The 25,438-nt window shown below is 37.5% G+C and overlaps 2 protein-coding genes across 9 annotated transcripts in view; one reads left to right on the forward strand and one right to left on the reverse strand.

The window, feature by feature from the left end:
- Window positions 1–14,068, forward strand: part of PAQR3 (progestin and adipoQ receptor family member 3) — a 28,786-nt gene extending 14,718 nt beyond the window's left edge. The window contains exons 4-7 of one of the 5 annotated variants that reach the window (XR_005382929.1): window positions 2,277–2,367; window positions 5,084–5,232; window positions 7,857–7,972; window positions 13,547–14,068. Coding sequence is in view for 2 of the 5 variants with exons in the window: in XM_038582336.1 (XP_038438264.1) it covers window positions 2,277–2,367; window positions 5,084–5,226 (234 nt within the window). In the remaining 3 variants the exon portion in view is untranslated. Of the gene's footprint in view, window positions 1–2,276; window positions 2,368–5,083; window positions 7,801–7,856; window positions 7,973–10,163; window positions 10,423–13,546 lie in introns of those variants that run through there. The other 4 variants (XR_005382927.1, XR_005382928.1, XM_038582336.1 and 1 more) reach the window with 4 other exon arrangements.
- BMP2K (BMP2 inducible kinase) overlaps window positions 8,920–25,438 on the reverse strand; it is a 114,856-nt gene continuing 98,337 nt past the window's right edge. For all 4 annotated transcript variants that reach the window (XM_038582332.1, XM_038582333.1, XM_038582331.1 and 1 more), the window contains one exon: window positions 8,920–15,009. In XM_038582332.1, coding sequence (XP_038438260.1) covers window positions 13,577–15,009 — 1,433 coding nt within the window. In that variant the 3' untranslated portion in view covers window positions 8,920–13,576. The remainder of the gene's footprint in view (window positions 15,010–25,438) is intronic.

The raw sequence follows: 25,438 nt of genomic DNA on the forward strand, positions 1-25,438 counted from the left end.
AGAACTTCCAAATGTCCAGCTTTGTGAGCTATGGCAGGGATAATGCCAGTTATAAAATAAGTGTGGAACTGAGAGGAATTGATCAGTTGATTGATTTTTGTGGTGGAAAAGGAGCTGGGATAGATTTTGCCTTGGATCTGTTGAGTTTGAGGTACCTATAAAGGTGTAGATGGAGTTGGGATTTAGGTCACAGTTTGAGACTACTGATCAAGATTTGAAAAATCATGACTGTCTTGGCTACCTGCCATTGGAGCATGTCCCACCCACTAAGGACAATATACTGGGAATAAAAGAAAAGCTTTAAGAGTTAGGTATTATGGGGGCAAGTTGGAATGCATTTAGGAGGTAGCTCAGTGAGAACTCCTCAGTATTCTTGAGAAAGGGATTAGAAAAAACTCAAGATCTCAGAGATCCATAAAAAAATGCTTTAAGAATGCGCGAGAGAGGGATCCCTGGGTGGCGCAGCGGTTTGGCCGCCTGCCTTTGGCCCAGGGCGCGATCCTGGAGACCCGGGATCGAATCCCACGTCGGGCTCCCGGTGCATGGAGCCTGCTTCTCCCTCTGCCTGTGTCTCTGCCTCTCTCTCTCTGTGACGATCATAAATAAATAAAAAAACTTAAAAAAAAAAAAAGAATGCGTGAGAGAGTAAACTTAAGATTTTTTTTTTAACATCAGTTAAGTATGCCAGGAAATCTAGCAGAAATAATATATACTTGTTGCAGTGGGACTTTTATCTGGAAGATGGGGATTAAGTGCAGGTTTTACTCAAAAGATCATATTTTTTTAGAAGACGGGAAAACTAATAGGCTTACAGTGTACTTACGTGAAGTCAGCAACAACATGGTAGCAAGCATTTGGGTATAAAACTAGAAAAAAGGAAATTCCGTGATATAGCAAATTGAGTGGTATCATCTGGCCACTTTGTCAACTTCAGATGCTTTCTTCGTAAGATCAGGAAATTGGGAGAAAGCGAGACAGTAGTGATGAGGAACCTCATTGATCCTGATACCTGTGAAAACATCATTTCTCTACCAATTTTAACTCCCTAGAAATAAGTTAAAGAAAATACAGTGATGAGATGCAACTCCAGATTTAATTCTAACCATAAATGAACAACTGGTTATTGAGATAGAAGGGACCAAAATTTGAGATGAAGTAAACACATTCCTTTTGAGCTTATAATGACAAAGAGAACCAGACCTGCCTTCAGGCAGTAGATTTTTGAGAAAATCAGAGAAATATGGGAGCTTTCCTGTGTTCAGAAATCTTACAATAGAGATATAGTTGGGGAAGATAGTGGTTCTGCAAAATGGAAATCTAATGTGATCACAGATCATTCCAGTGAAGAAGCAAAGGGAGACTTCCAGAGAAATTCTCTAATCTGTAATTTTAAAAAGATGGGGAAAGAGAAAGATGAAAAGTTCCAGAAGGGCTAATCCTGGGAAGTAGGGTGTGGTTTTGTTCTACAATGAGAAATCCATGTTCCTTAGTATAAAAATGTAGAATTTACGAGGGTCATGATAGTTCTCACATATTTGTAGAGAGAAGTAATCTGTCTTTATTTCTTAAATAGCTTCTTGGTGAATTAGATTTACAACCAGAATTAGGAACAAAATGTATAAATTTGGGCTGGCTAATTTTCTTAGGGCAAGGAAAAGCTTTCCAACAGAGCTGAGAGATGGACTGCTTCATATAGTAGCATTTAGTAGGACCATTTGTCTGTGTTGGTAGAACAGATTTCATTGTTGGGCCAAACCTCTTGTGTCTTTTCTAGCCACAAACCCCTGGTCTTTAGTTTTTTTGCTTATTCATCCATTATTAACTCCATTCCCCATTTGCATTCCACCCATTCATCAAGGTTCCAGTTGGAGTTGGGTGTCCTTAGGACCCTCAGCCCTTTTAAAGTTCTAGCTTCTTTAGTACCCCAACCTTTAGGGCACTCAGTTCCACTCCTATGGGCTATTTCCTGCAGGGAAGAAGGGAAGGAAGATAATGCCAAGCAGACACTGTGCTAGCGTGGAGCTGGACAGGGGCTCCGCCTCACCACCCTGAGATCAGGACCTGAGCTGAAACCAAGAGTTGGGCACTTAGCGCCCCTGTTGGCTACAGTATTGAGAGCAGGGTTTCTGTAATTGGAGACTGTCCACAAAAGCAATTGAGATTGAACAGGCTTACATCCTATTTATGAAATCTCTGTAATCTGTGAATTAGACTCATAATAAATTAGTGATTCTGTCACAGTAAGAAGATCTGTGAAAAAATGTTTTGCTTTCCAGGACTTTGCACCCCGTGTAATTGTGATGTATGTGATTGCTCTTCTTGCTTTCCTATTCTACATTTCCAAAGTTCCTGAAAGGTATTTTCCAGGTAAGCAGCACTATTATAGTGACCTCGTGATTTATTCTAAATACATGGTGGAAGTATATGCTTCAGAATATCAAAAGTTAGATTTTCTCCAATATTATTGGTCATAGAATGGCTCTCCTGTTTAGCCAAATGTTATCTAAGACTTGAACTTTCAGAGGGCTTTCACAAACTTCCTTTCCTCCTCACTATGAGTTGAGCACAATAGATGACGTCACCACCACTTCATGATTATGAGCTAGTGACAAAGCTGGGAATCCTCTGTCTCCCAACTACTGCTTTTTTTGTGAAATACTATCAATTACCATTGACTTCTTTAGGTACCAACTCATCTTAAAAATTAATTTATATATGTAGAGATCCATAAAACAAGAAATAAGAAAAGAGACAGAGGAAAGTAAGACAATAATGAAAATAAGCCAGGGTTAGGATCACTTCACCAAATACCCATCATGAAGTTCTAAAATATATAGGCCACCAGTCTGCCTTTCAGCTTCCTGGCACCCAGTGCTAAGGGGAAAATAATATAAGTTAAAAGTCTTCACCTCCACAAGATCTACACAAACTAATAACTCAATAGGACAGATTTCCCTGATTGTTCAGTGCAAAGGAAAATAACCTTTGATAGAAAATGCCTAAGAGGACACTGGGTAGAATGAATAATGTTGTCCAAAACATGAATTTGCTTGTTTAGGAGCTTTAGATCTGGAGTCAGACTGCTTGGGTTCAAATCCACATCACCCACTTAATAGCTGCATGAGCTAAACTGAGTTACTCGTACTTTTTCAGCTCATTTCCTCATCCGAGCATGGAGATAATACTTTGTTTGATGGGGTTGTTATGAGGATTACATGCGAAAATGTACATGACCCATATAGCCAGGCTCCTCACAAGTAGTAAGCACTCAATACATGTTACCAACTATTACAATGATGATGTCCCTTGACCTCAGTCCTGTAAGTGAAAGATGTGGTTTAGTAAGAGAATGATGCAAGTCCAAGTGAGCTTTGACTTGAGTCAAGAATAACAGATTACATAGAGCAGTGATTTTTTAGTTTGGAGAGCTAGAAGTAGGGCAGTGGCTCAAATTCACGCTGCAAACTTGTCCCTCTTTCGTGGGTGAAGAATCTCTTCCATAGTGAATTGAAGATAGGATTATGCCACTTATGATATATGTTGAGAAGAAAGGATGAGAAACCCTGATCTAGAGAATGACTAGATCACAGAACCTCAGGCATTCTTCTGTGTACTTGTTTTTCACCACTGAGTTTTAAAAAAGAGTGGCATACAAAGAACCTGAGTGTAAACATTAGGATTCAAGAACATGACTAGCATATGTCCCATCCTTCAAGTAGGGCCAGAATCTTCCACAGAAAAGGTTCTGGCAAAATACATTTTTATACCACTTCACTAATTGTTCTTTTATTATTAACTTCGTCATGACAAATACATGGAGGAAACTGAACTGTGAAATTTTTCTATACTACGTCAGTATGGCCATAGTGCTTTTATGCCTTAAAATATTCATATCAGAAGTTCCCAGTTCCCTTCTAAGAGGTCAGATGTTTTGTAACTTAACTTTTCTCCTAGATGAGCTTGACATAAAATGTGCCTTGTGTAGCCGAACATGTGACGGGGTACAGGCACGGCAGGGAGATATGGAGACTGTAGGAGATAATCGGTCTTCACAGACGAAGGTGATAGTCTCAGAGGTTCCTGAATGAGTGGCTTAGAAACTTTGTCTCGCCAGTTCCCATTTATGACCTGGCTATAGGGAAAAACGTGCAGTGGTGGTGAGATGGTAGGTGAATACTGTGAAATTAACAAATTTACACCTAATAATGTACTTTTAGCTCAGTTACATTTTTTAAAATGTAGAAACATCACGGCAGTATTTGATGGGGTCCAAAGATCCCCAAAGATGTCCATGGGCAGATTTAGGTGGATCTATCATACTTGTATTACAATATGATCAATCAGTTTTCTTTGTAATCCTCTGTATTTTGTGCTTTTTGAAAATGCATGTGTGGGCTTCACTGGACTGTCAGAGTATGCTGTGGCACCAAGAAAAGGCTAAGATCCCCTATAGAAAGGACTGTGTGAACTTATACTTTAAAATCTACATACTGTACTATTTCTGTTTCTCTTGGTAAGAAAAGACAGGGAAGGTTAGAGAATGTTTACATTACCTGACCGTAGAGGCACCATGATAAGGAAACGTGATTTACATTTAAATTTCTATAGCTCTGTATTTCATTTTATTATTTTTCAAGAAGCTTCCCACATGTTAATTATTTAATCTCCTTGGAATTTAAACCTTAAGCACCAAGAGAAATAGTTGTTAGTTGTATATGAACTAACCAAACTTAATTAAGCCATAGTTACTAATGACATTTTGCAGATTATGTTGTATATATCCAGATAGGTACAGTGCCAGACAGGGAAGACACAAGGTCAAATTCCTGAAAGTAACCAAATTAGATTTTGAAAACACAGGTGGAATAGTATTTCTGAAATTCACCAATGTCCTTAAATTAGACCCAAATATGAATTTATCCCTTTAAAAAGAATATTTGGGTTTGAATTAATCTCCTGTCTCCAGGTGCTCTGACACTGTCAAAATCTTTTTTGCTGCTAAGCCATACCTCCAACGCCAGAGATAAAAATACATTCTTATTTTAATATCACAGTCAATATTCTTTTCTACCTTCCCTTCTAGGACAACTAAACTACCTCGGATCAAGCCACCAAATATGGCATATCCTTGCAGTAGTGATGTTATATTGGTGGCACCAGTCAACAGTGTATGTCATGCAGTACAGACATAGCAAGCCTTGCCCTGACTATGTTTCACATTTGTGAATTCAGGTATGGTCACCTGGTATATTCAGTTGTTAAGCAATATGTAATGGGGAGTTGTATACCCCACTATTTCTAAGATTCACATTAGTTTTTCCTTTTTTCCTCCTATTTAATATATCACGAGTAGTACTTTATAAAAATGGAAAAATATACTTGGGAATCTGTAATAATAACTGCTTTATGGCCCTTACAACTACTAATTTGCTGTTTGTACAGAAAGTGAAAATTAGTTGGCATTTATAAGAAACATCTGAAAACAATGAATGTGAAACCAGTGTAGAGATGGTATTTATTTTACTTAACACCAGCCTAATTTCCTTAGGAAGGGCCATGATGAAAATGAGTCATCCTGAGTGATTACTTTAATAGAAGATATTTACAGTAGTTGATCAAGTTGAAGTGCCTAATCAAGGCTAGGGTTACAATAGCCTGTGCTTAAGACGACGAGCTAGGAAAGTGGTTTTGATAATCACTAGCCTTTAGATACATGGTTTGTGAGAAACTGGCACTTAAGAATGATTTTCTCTTTAGCTAAGGGCTCTTTTCTCCTTAGGAACATTGGATTTTTTGGTTTGCTAGAACAAAAACTTTAAACCTTTCCTCCTTTGAGAGAGGCATTGAGAAGAGGATAAGAACTTGCACTGTCGTTTCCCATCAGATAAAAATCAGATTCAAAACTGATTAAATGACAAGGCAACAAATTCTGTGGCCTAATAACCAAGGCATTAGCATTTAAGTTTTTAATTTCAAAGAATGTGACTTAGTTCTGTGTAATAATTGCACTCTTGCCAGTGGATCACAGATTTTTGGTTCCAAAATTCCTGTGGCAAAATAGGGAATTTCGCCTCTCTGAATTTACAGTACTAAATGTGTTAATGGATGGTTGTTCCCAATTAAATGGGTGCTACTTTCAAGGCCACAGAGTCCAGATGGCCCAGTGTTGACCCTAAAATGAACCTTAAGCCTTAGAACAAAGTCATGCAGATACCCCAAATGATAGACAGGATTATTCACCTGTACTCTAGTCTTTTCCTGTTTATGCACGTGTTAGCATTTTATTGACAACTCAGAGTATTGATGTGCACTATCTAATATTTGCATCTGAAACATTAAATTTACTCTTTATTGTATATACCTAAAAAATAGATCTCACTGCCCTAGCATACAATGCTCTTCTTGTTCTTTGGCCTTTTCATATGTACGAATTAAATCCCTTTTGAAGCAGTCATTCACAAAAACCTGTTCATTGGAATATAAAATACTCTCCAAATTTCTTAATGGGTCGACATGAACTGCTTTAAATACTGGTGTATCTTCCGCACATTGGAATTACTAAATAGCAGAAGTGCTAATTGATGATGAAGCTTATTTCCACATTGCCATTTATACATCTTCTATTACGAATGTAATTACTTTAATGTGCCTCAGTTTATGCACCTGTAAAATTTTGTATTTCTTTTCAGCATAGCGTTTTTGGAATATAAATTCTTCATGCTAGTTATCTCAGCATGGAGCATCTTCCTAGTAGGCTAAGGGCGCAGTATTGTACCCCTTATGATGATGGAACACACTACTTTGGAAATAAACGCCTACTTTGCCTCTTAAGGCCACAAATTTGATCCATATGCTGAGTGATAGAAGACTTTGCTGTAATGATAATAGGATGGATTTTCCCTAAAACATCTCTTAGGGGTTTAACATTGATTTTACATAGGTATTTTGTCATTTTAGCCAAATAAAATACACCAAGTAGTTATTAATTTTAAAGTAGAAAAGTCTAGTTATTTTAGGCCTGGTACCATTTTTACTCTAAAATCTTCTCAAAATACAAAATTGAACTTTGAGTTCCATTTTCTCTTAATTTTTGAAAAACATTCCTGGTTTTTTTAGAAGTGTATGAATTATTTAATACTTGCCACCAGACTTAATAAAAAGGGCATACTGTGTTTGTTTTTTTAATTTATAAGGCATACAGGTCTAACCATAAGGAGGATTATAATATGTGAACATTTTTTGTAAGACAGCTATACTCTCCCATTTTCATCTTTACTATGATATATTTTATTATAAAGTAGGGAATGAATGAATGCGGATTGTTGTCAACTATAAACACTTCTGTATGTCAGCATTTACTGACCACTTACTGTGTGCATATCACTACTGGCAAATTTTTTAAGACACTGTTAACATGAAAGAATAACTATTTAAAAATTGCCTTGTAATAATGTATATTTAAGTTATTTTTGTCTTTATAAAGATTTATTAAATAAAATAAGATTAAAAGTACACTATTCAGCTACCATACTAAAAAAAACTGGTTTTAGTTTTACAGTGTGTAAACTATAAAAGCGCTTTACCTACAGACTTTAGACCTACATTTTAAAATTATCTTTGGCTATTTTAAATTGTTGTGATTTATAAGGTTGTAGTTAACTCATTTGAGGCAGTTATCTTTCTATATAAATCCATTTTCAAAAGATAGTGCTTGTCTTTTTTGTTATTACACCGAGTGCAATTGAGTAAGCTGCATGGCAAAATATGTGTTATGTAAATAAACTGGGTTTACTAAATATATTAAGTGCTGCTTGTCATTCTTTATAATACATAACAGCTTTAAAATCATGTTTTAGAATCAGGAATGAAGATTCAGGGAGTATCTGTCATCTTATGGCATCCCACCTGGACAAAGTAACCGATTTGAAGATTGTGATTGACTGGCATAAAGCTGTGCAACACCATTTGGCAGGTACCTAACCTAGAGATATCCTTTGCCCTGTATTAAATGTCAAGGGGCAAAGCCTGTACTTCTGGATTCCTGCCAATTGCTGAGCTGAATACATCTGTATCCACCTGAACTCATCATTCTGGGTAATTCTAGCCCTGCCAAAATGTGTGAACAGTCCGCTCAGCTATTAGGGGAGGGACAGAAGTGTCTTTTCCATGCATTACCACAATTACTGTGTTTGTATTATTAAAAATAGGTGCAAAAAAAAAAAAAAGGTGCAGATGCTACTGGGTACCAATGTCCCCTGAAATTCGGTACCCTGCTTCCTGAGTAGGTAGTGAGATAATGACCCAAAACTGAAACTCCCCTTAAGGAAACATTTTCACAAGGGAGAGGTTGACAGCAGTAGGGGTCTCTTGTGAAAAGTGAAGATTCCCTCCTTAGAGGGTAGGAGCAATAGCCACCAAAGCTCTAGTCCTGCTTTGTAAGTCTGGGATCAAAAAACACTATATGGAACATACATGTAATTTCAGTAGTGCCAACCATGTGAAGCAAAAGCAAACTGTTTTTAAACGTACAGCATAAAATTTCAAAAGCTCATGCCTTCACTATGAGAATAATTAACTGCATCTTACAGATGATGCTAGAACTGGACTTCCTTAAAAAGGGATTTGCTGCTCAATAAATAGCTTTCATTGCAAGATCTGTTTTTCTCTATAAAGAACTATAACTGAATTTGAACAGTGGTACATTTCACACTTTGTACCATTTACTAAAAAGACACAAAGCCCTTATTTTTCCACATAATTTTAGATGTAAGTGTAAAAAAAAAAAGTTCATAGCGAGGTCAATCCTTCCGCAAGCCACCAATCTCGAGTTTGTGAAATACATAAAATAATGTGATCTTGACACCAAACTTAGTCCACCAATCCAGTAAATAGGTTTTCTCTTTAACATGCCAAAGCCTCTTTTCTGACATAATCGAGGATTACAATATTTTATTTAACCCAAATATTTTTAAGTTCTATATGTTACCAGTTTTTAAGAAGCTTAAGTTATACACAATGCAAAAACAATGTCAAACATTCAAAAGACACTTCAAACTCAGGTTTTTGCCGTACCTTCATTATTACAATTAAAGGTAATTGTAGCGCCTGAACAAATTGTGCTATGAAGTGTTTTTGCTGCAAAAATGCTAGGTCACAATAGGTTTTCTTATGTAAGTCCTACACTGTGAGCTTTGCCCTAAGAACAGAGATCTAATCCTATTCACTTTTCTATTCCCCTGGCTGGAGCATAATAGATCCTTAATGTCTGTAGTGTGAATAAAAGCTGAACAGAGAAGTCTACATCCAAAACATTTAAGACAAATAATGAGGAACTCCGAAGTCACTAATTAGAAAGAATATGTAATCCATTTGGGATTTATTGCATTTAAAGAAAAGCAGATTATTAAAACAGTAGGTATGATAAATACAGTAAGAAAATAATTTTAAATTCCAAACAAAACAAAGTGAATGAGGGACAGAATTCAGTCAATAAGAATAAGCAATGTAAAGGCAATGAAGTAGTAAAATCAGTTAGTGCTTAATTAGATATAGAAAGGAAAAAAAAAAAAAGCAACGGGTTCTATCTCAGTTTCCCAGCTACATTTGAGGACTGAAGTTACTTTAGAAAGTATGTTTTGTAACAATTAGAAATATAATAAACATGTAAATCAGGTTTATTAAAAGTTAAAGTTATTTGCTTAGTGGTACATAAAAGGCTTCAGAAAATTCAAGTTTAACAAAAAATGGAAGTGTAATCAAAGAAAGTGCACTTAAAGCTGTTTGCCAGCAATTTAAAAAGTAGCTTACTATTACTATACTGCTTACTATTAGATGACCTTTCAATCACAAAAAGAGAGTAGTAATAAAAACAATTCTTTCAAAAGTAGCACAATAGATTTTTAAATAAAAATAACCCCAAATGATGACCCTTTGCATTTTCATCGGTCTACCTCATTCCTTTAGTGGCTTTTGTAAAACCTCCCTAGGAGTGAATGTTCTTTTAGTAATGATTGTGGTTGCAATTCCATTTAAAATTAAAGGTTCACATTAACTCCACAGTAGAGAGATGTGACATGCATGCATCTGTGTTTATATATTTAGGAAAATATAAAATTTTTCAAACATTTTATTCTCACAGTAGATTTGTCATCTCATTCTCACAGCAGATCTGTCAGCTCAGTGTCAGACCTAAAAACAAGTAATTTTGCTAAAAGAAGAAGTTTCCTGCACATTCTACACATATTAAAACAAATGTACCAACTCCTCAGACTAGTGATAATACACATGTACCTTCTAGCAATGCTTATATGAAGTACCAGAACCTAAACGAAGCAGAGCAGCCGAGCAGTAAGAACACTGCTCTGCCTCCTGAACAGCAGAGCAGAAGAGTGGGCTCCACCTTCACTATTTCCCACCAGCAGTATGAGGACGACAATCTATCACTGTTAAACAATAAACGGGGTAGGATCAAAAGGTGTGTCTTATATCTACAATTCCAGGTAATGTCATAACTGGATGACACAGGCAGAGATGGGGTGGGTCTGTGGAAGAATTACAGTTTCCCAATTGATACTTCTGGATAAATATTCTAGTCAGTTAAATTTTCATCTGGCCTAAAACCTTTCCACCTCCACCTAATACATATACCAAGCAACTTTTGTGTCTCAGCAGATACATTCTTCAATGACATAAAAGCTGATCTTTTTGACACTAATATTGTGAAGTGATATTTAAAAAATTAAGTGAATGGTCCACTTTTACAACGATTATTCAAAATCAACAAGCATTATTAAAGCTGTTAGGACAGAAATAACTTTGGCCTCAGATTTTTGCTAGCTTCATGATTTACTTCCCTTAGTGATGTTCAAGCATGACAGGTTTAGTTAGGACTACTTTACGTACAAAAGAAGCACAGAGGACACCTGATTAATAAGAGGAAAATAATTTCAACTTTCCTTCCTTAAACAAGAATTGGACGGTCCCACAACAGAACCAAATTTTTACTGAATGCTGTGTCTCAAGTATGTGTTAGGCTCTTTTCATGTGCCTTGGGAGCTCTAGCCTCATCATTCTCCTAAGGGAATTACCCGGAATCACTGGAGTGATCTATCCCAATAGTGGGAGGAGATATTGGAGGATGGAAAGCACCCCTAATCCTGTACTCCTTGGGAGACACCTTTACTTCAACACAAAGGAATCTCCCCACTTCTATCCTATTGGGTTCTCTGTCAATCCTAATGTTTCCTCCGACCTATAATCTCAAGCGAGGAAAATCACTGGGGTGGGATATAATAAACATAAGAATGGAAACATTTTAAATAAGGTCAAAATCGTTTCCTTAGAATTCATCCAACGTCATAAGCCCAGAGTGTCTACATCAGTGTCTAAATCACTTAAAATTACTCAGTGCACTGAAAAGCAAGTGTAAGCAAGGCCTTGGTATCATACAGAATCTGATTATTTCATGTTTACAGCCCAAAGAGACCACACGAATTCATACACTACCCCTTTTAAATTATGAAACTCATGAGGTCTAGCAGAGACCAAGGCCAAGGACTAAAATAGCCAAAGAAGCATACTGTGTACACATGAACCAACAAATTTTCATTAAAAAAAAAATTGTTTGATACAAACCTACTGTAGTTCATGAACTTACTCTTTAATCAACTCTTCACTTTTAAAAAGAAAGTATCACTTGACTCTACTCTGTAAAGTTTTGAAGAACATCTACTTGAGCATTTGCATTAGCAGTATTAATCAACCTGAGAATCAGGGGGGAAAAAGAAAAGGTGCAAACATAATATTTGCCTTTGGCACAAGGACAAGTAATTGGTACAGCCGGGGCTCTAAAAATACAACTCTTAAGTAGTAATATAATGCTTGGTCTGCCTCTGCTACACTGTGATTCACATAGTGCTTCCCTGTTTATCCACAAATTTCTATCTGATTTAAAATATAAGAGAGAAAAGAAAGAGTAATGAATATATAGTTTAGTAACATACACTTAGAACAGTGATCACAGGCAAATAGCTCACTCCATTTGGGGCACTGTGATTAAGAGATCCTAATAAGATTACTCATAAAATACACTTTAATTGGACTCAAAGAAAGTGCATTTAAAATAGAGCAATCAAGAAGAGAGCCAGTTAATAAGAGTTTCCACCCCTTTCTGTAAGTAGCTTTATAACAGTTATAGAAACTTCTAAATGTTGATAGGGAAGGACAGTTAATTAGAACTTAAAATAGCTGGAGACACAGGAAGCACAGATACTGTATTCACATTAATTCATACAGTAATTTCTAACTTATTAAACAATTTCTATAAAATCTCAAGTTTCTAATTAGGATTTGTGGTGTTAAAAAAAAAAAAAAAGGCAATTTGGTAGCCAAGTTCTTTTCACTGGATGCATCAACTAGCAGAACTGAGAAGCTAGTTCCTCATCATCTAATACCTTACAGCCATTTTAAGATCTTGTGTGTCAGTGCAGAGGTACTTGCAGCAGGATGCAGGAGTCCTGCCTCTAAGGCTTTTTGGGTTTCACTGTTCTGTGCACTTTATTCAAACTATTCCACCCTCCCAACCTAACTAGAAAGTTGTCACTCACGACTTGGGGAATATTTGGTGAAGGTGGTAATTTAATAAAGCACATTGTTAAATGCAACATGATTTTATGTTGTCTTAAAAACTCAGGGTTTCAGCTACAGATTTTTTTCCTGAAGTACAATTTCTATACAACCTTTGTCCTCACTCCCCATTTTCCAACAATCTGCTTTATTAGGGACATGACAGTAAAAGTTTTGAACAAGAAGCCATTCGAAAGCAATATAAACTTCCTGAAGTAGCTTTTCTCTCTTCTGTATCATTTTTTTTTCTTCTACGTTTTCCACAAGTCAGGTATTTTTCTGGTTTTTGTTCTGGGCTTCTGTGTAGATACTCCTTATTAATGGCACTTGTTTTAAAAAACAAAACAGTTTTAGGCACAATAGTCCATTACTTCTGGCTCTGTTCTGTCGAGAAAGGTGTTAAGGACTAAAATCTCTGCTCTCTCCAGATAGTAACTTTTTTCATTCTTTAGGAGAACCAGATTTTGATTTTACTGTGTGGAAATTAGAAGAGACCTTTGAAAATTCACAAATCCAACCTCTGTATGTACAAATAACCTTAGTTTTAAATGCTGGATCCTGACAGGCAGGAGCCCAGAATATGCACACCCAAGTGACGTTCTGCTACAAAAATAATGACACAGCTTTCCAGTCCCTTTTCAGTGGCTACACAACTGGAAAGGTGGCGCGTGCTCCCCCTGGATTTCTGTGGAGTCCGATCTGGTGGCTGAAGCCCAGGGTTAGAGCTAGCAGTTGAGCTCCCTTTTCTCCTTCACGGAAGAGACAGCAAGTCACTACTCTGTGGAGACACTTCCTTTTTCTATTTGGTTTATTTAAAAATCACCTATTTCTGATTGACCTGTTTGCGAGTGAATGATATAAAGAGCTATACAAATAAATTTCCTTTCAAATTCATAAAACTATTCATACTTTTTTGAAACAGGAGTTAACGCCAAGAGTCTGTCAGAAGTATCTACTGTTTAGAAGGAAATGGAGCAGCACCAAATGGGTCTAATTCAACTGACTGGGACTGTTGGGACTGATGTGAAGTGATGCTTTGCACCACAAGTTCTGTAAAGGGAACGGCACCAAAATCATCCATTTTCAACGCATCTGTACTGTGGAATGAGCTGTGCAGTGAATTCGGTCTTGGTCGCCCGGGCAGGACGGGGTTGTGATCAGCACGGATGTCACTCAGGCCCTGATGTGGAGGGTGCCACGGCAGGTCGGGAGGATGGAAGGGTTTGGCACCAAAGGGGTCCAACAGACTCTCCTCGGGTTGCAGGCCATTCCCTCTATCTTTCCCATCGGTTAGTGCAACGCTAATGTTCTCCTTGGAGTCTGAGATGGTTAAAAATTCATTGCTGCTTTGAGAGTCTCGGCGGCCCACCTTTTTATGCCTGCGAGCCCTTTCTGGAGTGCGGTAGGTAGGCTTCACAGTCTTCTTTGTGCTGGTTGGTGTGCCATGATGGCGCTTCCCATTACTTTTGGACAGATCCTGCTTGGTGCGCCTTTGGCGAGAAGACAGTTTCTGTAAGCTTCGCTGTTTGACTTTTTGCTGTTGACTCCCAGTTATTTCCTCAAAGGGCACAAGCCCAAAAAGGTCCTCATTGCTGTCACTTTTGCTGGTCGATGTGGCAAAGGGCTGAAATGGAGTGGAGCCAAATATATCTACACTTTTTGGACAACCTGGGGAAGTATGTGCTTCGGGCCCCACGGCACGGCAGTCCGGTACACTCACCTTCTTGCTAAAGGGGGCCTTTGTGAATACGTCAAATTCCTCTTGCTCCAGACCCACGGTAGGACTGAGGCTCTGTTGACAGAAGTTCTTCTCATTCTTTCCTTGATGAGGCTGCTGAGCACGCACTGCAAAGGGGACAGCGCCAAATACATCAAACTCCTGCTTAGGAGCCTCTACGCCAACATCAGAGGGTAATCGGGTCGGGGAGAGGAGTGTGTTACTAGGATCTTGCATTGGTCCACTGCCACATTTGTCTCTGTAGACAGGGCTCACATCACTGTACTTTACTTTGGCCTGCTCATAATCAGAATCAGAGCTATGTTTCTCTTCGTCCTCATCTTCAGAATCCATGAGGAGAGGCCTATGACCCAGATTTTCTGGTTCAGTATCATCATCATTAAAATCTCCTTGTTCTCCCTGAAGAACTTCTTCATCCTCTTGTTCCTCCTCTTCACTGCTCTTAGGAGAAGGGGGATCTGATTCAAAATCACTTTCAGACTCGTCATTCCGCTTTTGCACTTGACTCTGTATTGATGAATTCTCCGAGGTTTTCTTTCCGGTCTGGTGGTCTTTAGATACTGGACTTGCTTTTCTATTCTTGATAGGGTTAACAGAAATATTTTCTTGATTCCCGGATGTATTTTCAATTTTCTTTTCTGGAGAACCTGCAAGTTCAAAGAAAAATTACTATTCCAATACATTTCAAGAACCATTTGCACAAACACAAGGTATTGCAAGTCCCTCGCATAGAGGAAATAATGTCAATTCTTTGGTTATTGGGCATTCCTTAGGGAATGCACCTGTCCTCAACTAGACGGTTAGATCCTTTAGCAGAGAGAGATTTACTTGCCTCTTGTCTCCTACACACCACCTACTCACCTTAAGCCCTCACTGACAGCTAGGTCTTATGTATAGTACCCAGAACAGGACTCTGAATATAGTATACAAGCAAACTTTCTTCTCCTACCTTCAGAATAGATTATTTAATTGCCCCAATCAGAATCCCACAATTACCAGATCACCTTCTGCTTCTATTTCAACTCCATTATAAAGTTTTCCCAAAGAGATCAACAAGCATAAATAAATTAAATTTTTTAAGCATTCTGGTTGTCTTATGGCTTAGGTTAACAACATGAGTGCATCCCCATAATCTGATCAAAGCCAAGAACCAGGTACTGAACCCAGATCATACCAAGGACATCTGCCTTCCCTAGATGACACATCTTCCGTTAACTATTATATCTTCACTACCATTAAAAGCATGCTACCTTTAAAAAAAAACAAAAACAAAAACAAAAAACTTAACTACCAATATGTTCACTGTACCAAAGACCATATAATTTCACCGTATGGTATATAATAAAGATTGTATTAGCTACATGAAAATATATTGCCCTCCCAATACACTGGGTGTATTGAATTGATTTTCCAGAGGTAGGGATCAGTTTGGACTGATCCAACCACACATCATCCCTTCCCTTCCTTTGACTAAGATCAGATATTTCCAAATAATTAGCTAGGGTTGGAAGTATAGTCTGTAGTCATGAAAACTAACCAACTTATGATGGAAGGACCATTATTTTCCTGTTATCAACATGGTCCCTATGGCATATGACACCTCTGAGTTCTTACCTTCTCTTTCAAAGTCAGCACTGTTGTCTTCCCACCTCCCTGACTGCTGCTCCTTGGTCATACATGGAGAGACTTCTCTTTCACTGTCATCTCCATATGCATGTATGTTCCCCAGGGTTCTGTCCTTGGCTTTCTCCCTCTGTATGTCCTCCCATGGTCTTAAATACTTGTATGTTAGTTGCCACCATCATGACTGGATCTCTCTAATACTGACCACGAATACGTATCTTGCTAATACTTATGAATATGTATCCTACCATCAAACTCAGTAATTTCAAAAGAGATTATCTTTCCTCTTAAAATGTGCTCCTCACCAGCTCCCTCTAAATTAGTGAACAACATTTCTAAATAGTTCTGCAAATCAACAGAAGTCTGGAAATCATTGTCCTTCCTCACCAAACGGTTAGTGTTTGTTCTTTTTTTAAAGATTTTATTTATTTATTCATGAGAGACACAGAGAGAGAGAAAGGCAGAGACACAGGCAGAGGGAGAAGCAGGCTCCCGGCCAGGAGCCCGATGTGAGACTCCATCCTGGACTCCAGGATCACGCCCTGAGCTGAAGGCAGACGCTCAACCGCTGAGCCACCCAGGTGTCCCTAAACGGTTAGTGTTTCTAAACTCTTGAATCTGTTCCCTCTCTCCCTCTATTCTTGCCTGTCTGCCCCCAGTACCATGTCCCTCAAACTGCTGCTCTGTACTGCCACCAGAATGACTTTTCTGAAACACTAATTATGTGGCTACAGCTTAAAACCATTCAGGGGCTCAGCCCAGCATAGGGTGCCCTTCTCTCACCGGATTCTGTCCTACCACATCTTTAGCCTCAGACCTGATGTCTCCCTTGGGCATTCTTTATTTATAGCTCTACCTGACAGATTTACATTAAAAAAATTATTTTGAGCTATCTTATCCAACCTCTTAATGTTTGCTATCAGAAACTGAGGAACCTAATAGATTTGGGTTTCAAGGAGCACTTTGCTGTTTTAACATCTCTCTACCATTGTCACACCACCCCTTGGTAAGAACATCCTTCTAGTGGACCTGGCTATATTCCTAGACCCAGCCCATTCCAGGGCCCTGCGAAGACACTCCTTGAAAAATATCCATATTTGGGACTCCTTAAACTTAGTACAAGCTTTAATTGTACTCTATGACAATTATTTGATTATGAGCTCCTAGACACAGTCCTATTTATCATTTACCTCATTTATCCTTCTTTTCTATCTTAGCATGTGGCGAATCAATTATTAGTGACTATTAAAGTCACTAATATTAGGGACTACTCTGAGCTCATAGACATAGATGAAAATTCAATATATTCCAAACACAATAAAGAAAGTTACATTAAAAAATGAACTCTTCATATTTGGAGACTTTTAGCTCAGAATTCAGTCACTGCATTTTTTTTTTTTAACAACAAAAAAAAAATGTTTGTTACATTTTGTTACAAAATGTAGGGCACTTTCCTACATGCTATATGTACTGATCATACTTTGGTGAATAAAACAGTCTCTGCCTTCAGGAGTTTACAATCAAGTGTGGGGACTGCACTCTGAAAGTCATGGGGTGGGGGAAGGGGTACATAAACCCACTCCAGACAGTCCGCAACGCAAAGGCCTCCCTAAGGAGATGACGGTTAACACTGAACAGTGAGAAGGAGCCAGCCATGCAGAGGACAGGCAGAAAGCTGCTCCAAAGAAAGACGTTGACATGTTTGAGGAAAATAGGCCGGTGTGCCTGGAGTACAGCATGGGGAAAGAGAGGGTAAAGGACCAGCAGCCTGTGAAGGTGCCTTTCAGGCCATGATAAGGAGTCTGGATTTTGTTCTAAATTCAGTATGTAAATAGGAAGCCATGACAAGGCTTTATTTAAAATGGGCATCACAATCAGATATATATTTGAAACATAACGGACTGCTGTGTAGAAAAAAATGGGTGAAGAGAGAGAGAAACAAAAGTGAGATCAGGGAAGAGGAAACTGTAGAAATTAAAACCAGAGATTTTGGTGGCCTGGATGATGATGGTGGCAGGGTAAGTAGAAGTGAAGAATGAGAGACTGAAGAGGGCAACAGTGCCATTAACACTGACAGAAAAGAGTGAATAAAGAATGATTGGAAAATAGAGATTATCATGAATTTGGTTTTGCACACAATGCTCAAGTTATCTGTGAGGCATCTAAGTGCAAACAGATACCTGTGGCTTGAGGGCAATGGTTAGCTTTTGACTGGAGACCAGAGATCTGGGAGTCTTCCCCACGTAGAGGTTGTGTACAGAGAGTTACAAGTCTGAAGGAAATCACTTAGGAAGTGAGTACAAAACAGGAAAAGGGAACCCCACATGGAGCCCTCAGGTATAATACATTTGGAAGTCAGCAGAAGAACCTACAAAGCTAACTGCAGAGTAGAGAGAGGAGGACCAATAGCAGGGGAGTGCAGTGTTAGGAGAGGAGTGCTTTTGGAGACAGTAGACGACTGAGCCAGGTGAGGCAAAGAGGTACGATGACCTCAGGCCAGACAATGGCCACTGGCTCTGGTCAGTCCATGCAGTTTGCTGGCAATCTTGAAGTGAGGAGTAGGGCTGAGGAGGAGGAGGAAGAAAGAAGACGTGGAGAATTCCATCAGGTTCTACTTAAATAGAACTTTCATTCATTATTCCTCTACCAGTTCCATGAAATCAGCCAAGAGCTAAATGCTATATCCTTACAAATTTTATAATAGGCTTATCTTCAATCCTAACAGATTAAAACCAAATCAAATGCAGATTCTCAAGTCTGACTTCTCCTCCATATAGCTTACTTCTGATACTAAAAACGAAGATTACTTTTAGATTAGCTGTAAAATTTATTTTCATGAATTTTTATTCAAAAGCAAAAAAATAATACTGTAGGGGCAAAGACTTACAGTTCCTCTGCGATACAATTTAACTTATTACCTCAAGCTCCTTACCCACCCAGAGAGCCACAACTTGCTCCCCTCATGCCTGCACATGGACACTTCCAGGCACATTCCAGAATGTTTTCCAAAGGTATCCTGCAGAACATTATTCCTATTACAAGAACCAAACAGCTCTGTGGTCTCAGGTACCAGAGTTTGTCAAATGCTTCACTATGTAATGTGCCTCTACCTGGAAAATGCTCATTAAAGGTGCTGCCAGTGGGGACGCCTGGGTGCTCAGGGGTTGAGCCATCTGCCTTTGGCTCAGGGTGTGATCCTGGAGTTCCGGGATTGGGTCCCACACTGGGTTCCCTGCAAGGAGCCTGCTTCTCCCTCTGCCTGTGTCTCTGCCCCCCTCATGATAAATAAAATCTTTAAAAAAATAAAAATAAAAAAAAATAAAGTTGCTGCCAAGTCATACACAAAACAATCAGCTTAATCTTATGAAAAGCAGGACTTCCCAAATTTGCTTTGCTAAAAATACTTTTATGTACAAGTAGCACCTATTAACTTTATAAACGATTTTGCTAAACACATTCTCAGAAAACACTGCTTCTACAACTTTGAGAAATTCCATTTCTAGGAGACCTAGAAAATTTAACATAGGACAGAATCCTTCAGTTGACTTCCCCTTTGTTCTTCTATTTTAATCTCAGTCTTCTAAGTTAACTGTTTCTTTTACCCAATTGGCCACTAGTATTTCCAAAACAGTCGACACTTCCTACTCATTGTCTGCACCATCAGCTTTTCAAAGTTGTATTAAGAGAGAGATTTCTTTGTGTTAAGTGCTATACAGATCTTTTCTTTTTTTTTTTTTTTTTTTCAGAGAGAGAGAGAGATGAGCAGGGAGGGTGAGGTGGGACAGAGGGAGAGGGAAAGGGAGAGGGAATCTTAAGCAGGCTCCACACCCAGCACAGAGCTCAAAGCAGGGCTCCATCTCACAGCACTGAGATCATGACCTGAGCTGAAATTAAGAGTCAGATGCTTAACCAACTGAGCTCACAGCATCCCCCATCTGTTTTTTTAGTTGTCAGTGTGAATATAAATTTATGGGGTTTTTCATTTACCATTTTTAATGCATGTTTATAGGTATCAGTAATTATTACTTCTGACAGAAACAAGATAAAACATATATTGTATATATAGCATTTTAAGATTTAACATTTACCTATAGAACCTCTAGGTTGTTTCTAGTTTTTCAGCATTTTAAATACAACCATGATCATGCTCTTTTTCCTTGAGGGGAAAAAAAAAAGAAAACTCTCCTTTTTTAATATTAGTTTCACTTTATGGACTTACTTACTTGGATGTTATTTCCTCATCATACATGATTAATACACAACTAGTAACTTAACTCAGTAACAATCTCTGACAAGATCATTGCTAAATAATCTGTACCCCTCATGCATAATGTGAGGAAATATATAAATTATGTTATGAGGGATTAATATAACAGTAACAGGTTCTACTTCATAGGATTGTTATAAAGAAAGGATTTAGAAGAGTGCCCAACACTCAATAAGCATTCAATAGTAAACTATCATCATTACCTCCAGAACAAAGCCAAACTCCATTACCTCATCCACCAAATTCCAACCTTCTAGCACCTTTTCTGGACTCAGTGGTAGACAGTGGTGAGGACAAGCGCAATTTTTTTTTTTTTTTTAAGATTTATCTACTTGAGACAACATGCACAAGTGGGTGGAGGGGCAGAGGGAAAGGGAGAAATAGACTCCCTGCTAAGCAAGGAGACCAACGCTGGGGTCAATCCCAGGACCCCAGGATCATGACCTGAGCCAAAGGCAGACACTCAACCAACACAGCCAACCAGGCACCATAGAGACAAGTGTAATTCTATGAATAATTCAAGAAGCCTTCATGTCCACTTGAGAAATGGCTAGAATAGGAGTGCCTGGCTGGCTCAGTTGGAAGAACATGTGACTCTTGATAGCAGGGTTGTGAGTTCAAGCCCCACACTGGGTGTAGAGATTATTGAAAGAATATATATATATATTTTTTAAATGGCCAGAAAAAAGTAGGCACCCAAATGTATATCCACCTACAAGGTGCACAGTAGATCCTGGAAACTACATCTCTGATTTTTAAATAGCTGTAGTTGGGTGCACAGTATAAGAAATTGAAAAAGACTGCTCTCAAAAAGACCCAGAACAGACACACACACACAATGATCTATATGCCATCTTTGTGGTTTCAGATTATATCCCTGAAAAGTATGGGCAACTGGGAGGTTTTTTCTGTTGGTTATAGAAAGACTGACTTTCTTTTATTGTCTCCCCTTTATTAAACTATAACAAGCAAGGATACTTATCCAAATTCCTTTCTTCTCCCATGTCTCACAAGAGAATCCAGAGCAGCAGTGAATTGCTCTGACAGTATACTAAGAGCAATTTACATTTTAAGCACCATTACAACACAATTTAAATACAAGTGGTCCTGGCTCTCCAGCACCTCCTGCTGGGAAACATTAAATTCCAGGCTGCAAGTTACAGCAATCCTAGATAAGGCTTTACTCTCTGCAGTAAAAGTGCTCTACTTAATGACCCCCTCTTCACTGTAAAACTATGGAAGAATTGGAAAGAAATGGGAATTACACAAAATTTTAAATTATTTCAATATATTCTAAGGCTTTTAGTCCTGTTCCAAAGACTGTCAGAATAAGTATTACAGGTTATAAAGTTGGTTATCAACTTTATACAATGTATACTATGTGACTTCATAGCTAAGTGCTATCATCAACTTTTATAATCTATTTCTTTGCCTAAACATATTCCTGTAATTTAAAAAGAAAAAGAATTCAGATATTCCTACTCTATGCTCCTGGGGCCAGATTGCTTCTTCCAGTTGTTAGAATAAATATTACACATGTGATTTACTATGGAATTTAAATCAGGATTAGTTTACTACTTAATTCCCCAAAAGTACAGTCTAAATGTTTCCTTATAATTCAATATATCCTAAATCCTAATAATCCCTATATTTACTGAGATTTGTATTATTAACATAAGAAATGGCTGTTTTTCAAGTGTTTGGAAGGGAAGCTATAATATTTAGAATAAGCACTAGAAACATGTATTTATAGCATAAACAAATCAAATGTCTAGAATGTGCCCAGGATCATACTTCAGTTACCTTTCTCTATTAAGTGATTTTGGCAAAACACTGTAAATTTTCATGTATTAAACTAACTTTTATTTTTGGCTCTGAGTAGGGCATTCTTCTTTCCTTAAGCTAAATACAACAGAATATTTTGATGGCTTCTAGTCAGGATGTTATTTCTGCATTGTGCCTTAGAACTACAAACTATAAAAATTTTAGCTTTTTGAGTAATCTTTATCTTTGGAGATTGGTCGAATTTCTGCAAACAGCCAAAATCCAATCAGAACACAATCCTGAAAATAAAGATAGACAATGTAGATCTGGATAAATTAAGAACAGCAATAAGGGGCTACAAAGTTTTAAATTCTCTTGTGCATGTAAATGGTCTCTTAGGGTTTAAATTCTTTTGTGTGGCATGTAAATAGTCCTTCAGGGAAATTCCAAATAAAGTGTTGATAAAGTTACCAGAGGGGGCCTGGGTGGCTCAGTCAGTTAAGCAGCTGCCTTCAGCTCAGGTCATGACCCCAAGATCCTGGTATCGAGCCCTTCATCAGGCTCCCGGTTCAGCCGAGAGTCCACTTCTCCCTACCCCTCTGCCCCTTCCCCTAGCTTGTATGCCCTTTCTCTCAAATAAACAAAATATTAAAAAAAAAAAAAAAAGTTACAACAATGTGAAACTAAAGTGAGTGTCAAGAGAACTAGTACATATATAAATTCTGCTGCTGAAAGTTATTCTCACTGGCTTAATATATGTCATATGTAGAATTTCAAGATAATAGTTCAGAGCTAACTTAAGCAATGCTTCGGTTATTCAGTACTGTCAATAAAAAGCATTTACTAAATATCTAAATACCACATTAACCATTTGGAAACTTTTTATATAAAAATATATGGCTTACTTCCCTTCATCAGCAGAAGATACTAAATGAAAGTTTCCTCTCTTGACTTGGAATCATGCATTACTTAGTGTCTCACTTTCCTCATCTGTAACATAGGGATAGCAATACTATTTGCCTCTGGGAGTTGTAACAAGGGTTAAAGTGAGAACATACATGAAGTGCTTACAACACCACTGGTGTGCAGTACATATTCAGTAAAGGGCTATGCTAGTATTGCCGGTGTAGCACACCATCATTTCATGATTATTTTTGGAGTACCTGCCATATGCTTCCAATGATACTGAGAAAGAATCAGTGAAGATAGTAACTAATCCTGTCAAGAACACAAATGCAGTGCCAAGGGTCTTTCATACATTATCCCTTTAACTCCCACCATTAGGCTCCCAAAACATTAGGGTGAAAATGTTTGTAAGGTTTGTCATATATGATCTTTCCTTTTCAAATTTATTCACTACATCTTCAAAAACGTTCCCCTTGCTCAATGTCAGATCATCGTCACAACCTTCTACGACTTCAAAGATATGAACTTATCATCCAGTGCTCATTACTTGGCTTTCCCTTTTCTTTTTCCATTTATTTCTTTTGGTAACCTTAATCCTATTTCATAGCTTCAACTATATTTGAAAGCCAAAAAAAAAAAAAAAAAGATTTTTAGAGATGTAATCATTTTGTACATGAAGAATATAAAATAGGAAGAAGTTGAATAACTTGCCCAAGTTTAAGGCCATACAGATCAAAGTCATAGTGACTTCTCTGCCAATACTAGTTTAAAACTCTCATCTGTAAATTCTACAATTAAACTATCAGTAGAATATCATCACCAGCAAATATTCAACACAGCCCATCATCAACCCTCAACAAAATACAACCACAGACTTGTCTTGAATTTCTTTTGATTTTCTTTAAAGCTATGTGTGAAAAATTAGGAAAATTAAAAAAAAAAACTTATTGTTTCTACTTCAGCAAATAGTGTTTTGTTGCACTATATAGTAAGTATTTTGTGTTGAGTATTTTATATTCTGTAGGTTAAAATTCTGTAGGTTAAAATTCTAGAAATACTATAAGACTTCATCACCAAATGAACCAATACTCAACTCTACAAAATCCACAGAAGATAAACATCTGAAAAAGCCTGTTTCCTCATCTATAAAATAAGGATAATAATGGAACTTACCTGATAGAGCTAAACATTAAATATTATTCATTTTATTTAGTAAACCCTGAACTCTTCATCAAGATGTTATATAGCATACAAAGATGAATAAAGCATTTCCTAACTTCAAAAAGCTTATCATTCACTTTAACAGTTGTAAAACTCACCTACTAATCCTGATTCCAGTGATCTAGAAAAGGACTAACCAAGTAAAAACAACTGGGAGGCTCTGAAGAACAAGCTTAACCCACTAATGAATTTAAGAATATGAATCTGCCAAATATATATAAGAACATAAATTCGTCCATTTCATGCTTGAGTTTTCATTAAGAAGAAATTTCTAGATGTTAAAATTTCAAAGACATCATAGTCTTGCACGGTCCAAGAAAGGATTCCAAACTCAAAAGCTACATTTGTAAGGTCAGTTTTCATATTTTCATGTATTTATTATAGTATTCTTTTACATACTTCTGGAAGAATGAAATCCTAGTCAATGCCACATTATTTTAATTAAATACTGCAGATAATGTTTTCTTGAATCACATAAATGAACCTTCTTAAACTATCTCAAAAAATTCAAAATATTTAGAAAATGTCAAAAAAGAATGTGGGGAGAAGGGCATGTTTGCATCATGCTCCTCTAATCAGGTTTCCAACTTTTAGACGACAGGTCTTTTAGTTATAAAACAGGTGGTACATTTTTAATCATATAAGAAGCTTCCAGTTTCAAAGAAATTTTATTTTGATGTTCTTTTCTAGCTATCAGATTATAGAGGATGAATGGCTTGAAACTGCTATTATAATTACATGCCTTCTGTTGTCTCATCATTTAGGGTACAAGGCAGGGCTCTAAGACTTTAAAGCTCACTTTGAATGGGTAGCATCCTGCCTGCCATCATTTCCCACCAACGTGCCATGCCAGGCCCAAGGATTAGTGGATTAGAAGGCTTTATCAAAATCTGTACTGTTTCTCCGAAGACAGGCCAAGTGACAAGGTCTGAGTATAAAAAGAATCATGCTAGTTGCGAACTAATATTTCTCAGCCATATTAAAAATGCTGTAAAACTGTCATTTCTATTATATAGATTTTTATTTGAAACAGGCCACTTAACATTTTTATTTGTTTTGCTACTATTTACAAAAGAGAGTGTAGAAGTAGACAGAGCTAGATTCCTACTTTTAAACTACCTAAGCTTAAGTAAGTCATTGATGCTCTCTGAGCCTGTTTCCACTGTATGTATGAAATAGACTTCAATAAATGGTAACCATTATTGGTTGACATCTTGGAATAGTAAAATTCTTGATTTTCAAGAATTTATATACTGGAATCTAAAAATATAAGCAATACATTCATCATCGCTTAT

Source organism: Canis lupus, chromosome 32 (assembly GCF_011100685.1).
Source record: "Canis lupus familiaris isolate Mischka breed German Shepherd chromosome 32, alternate assembly UU_Cfam_GSD_1.0, whole genome shotgun sequence".
NCBI classification, from domain to species: domain Eukaryota; kingdom Metazoa; phylum Chordata; class Mammalia; order Carnivora; family Canidae; genus Canis; species Canis lupus.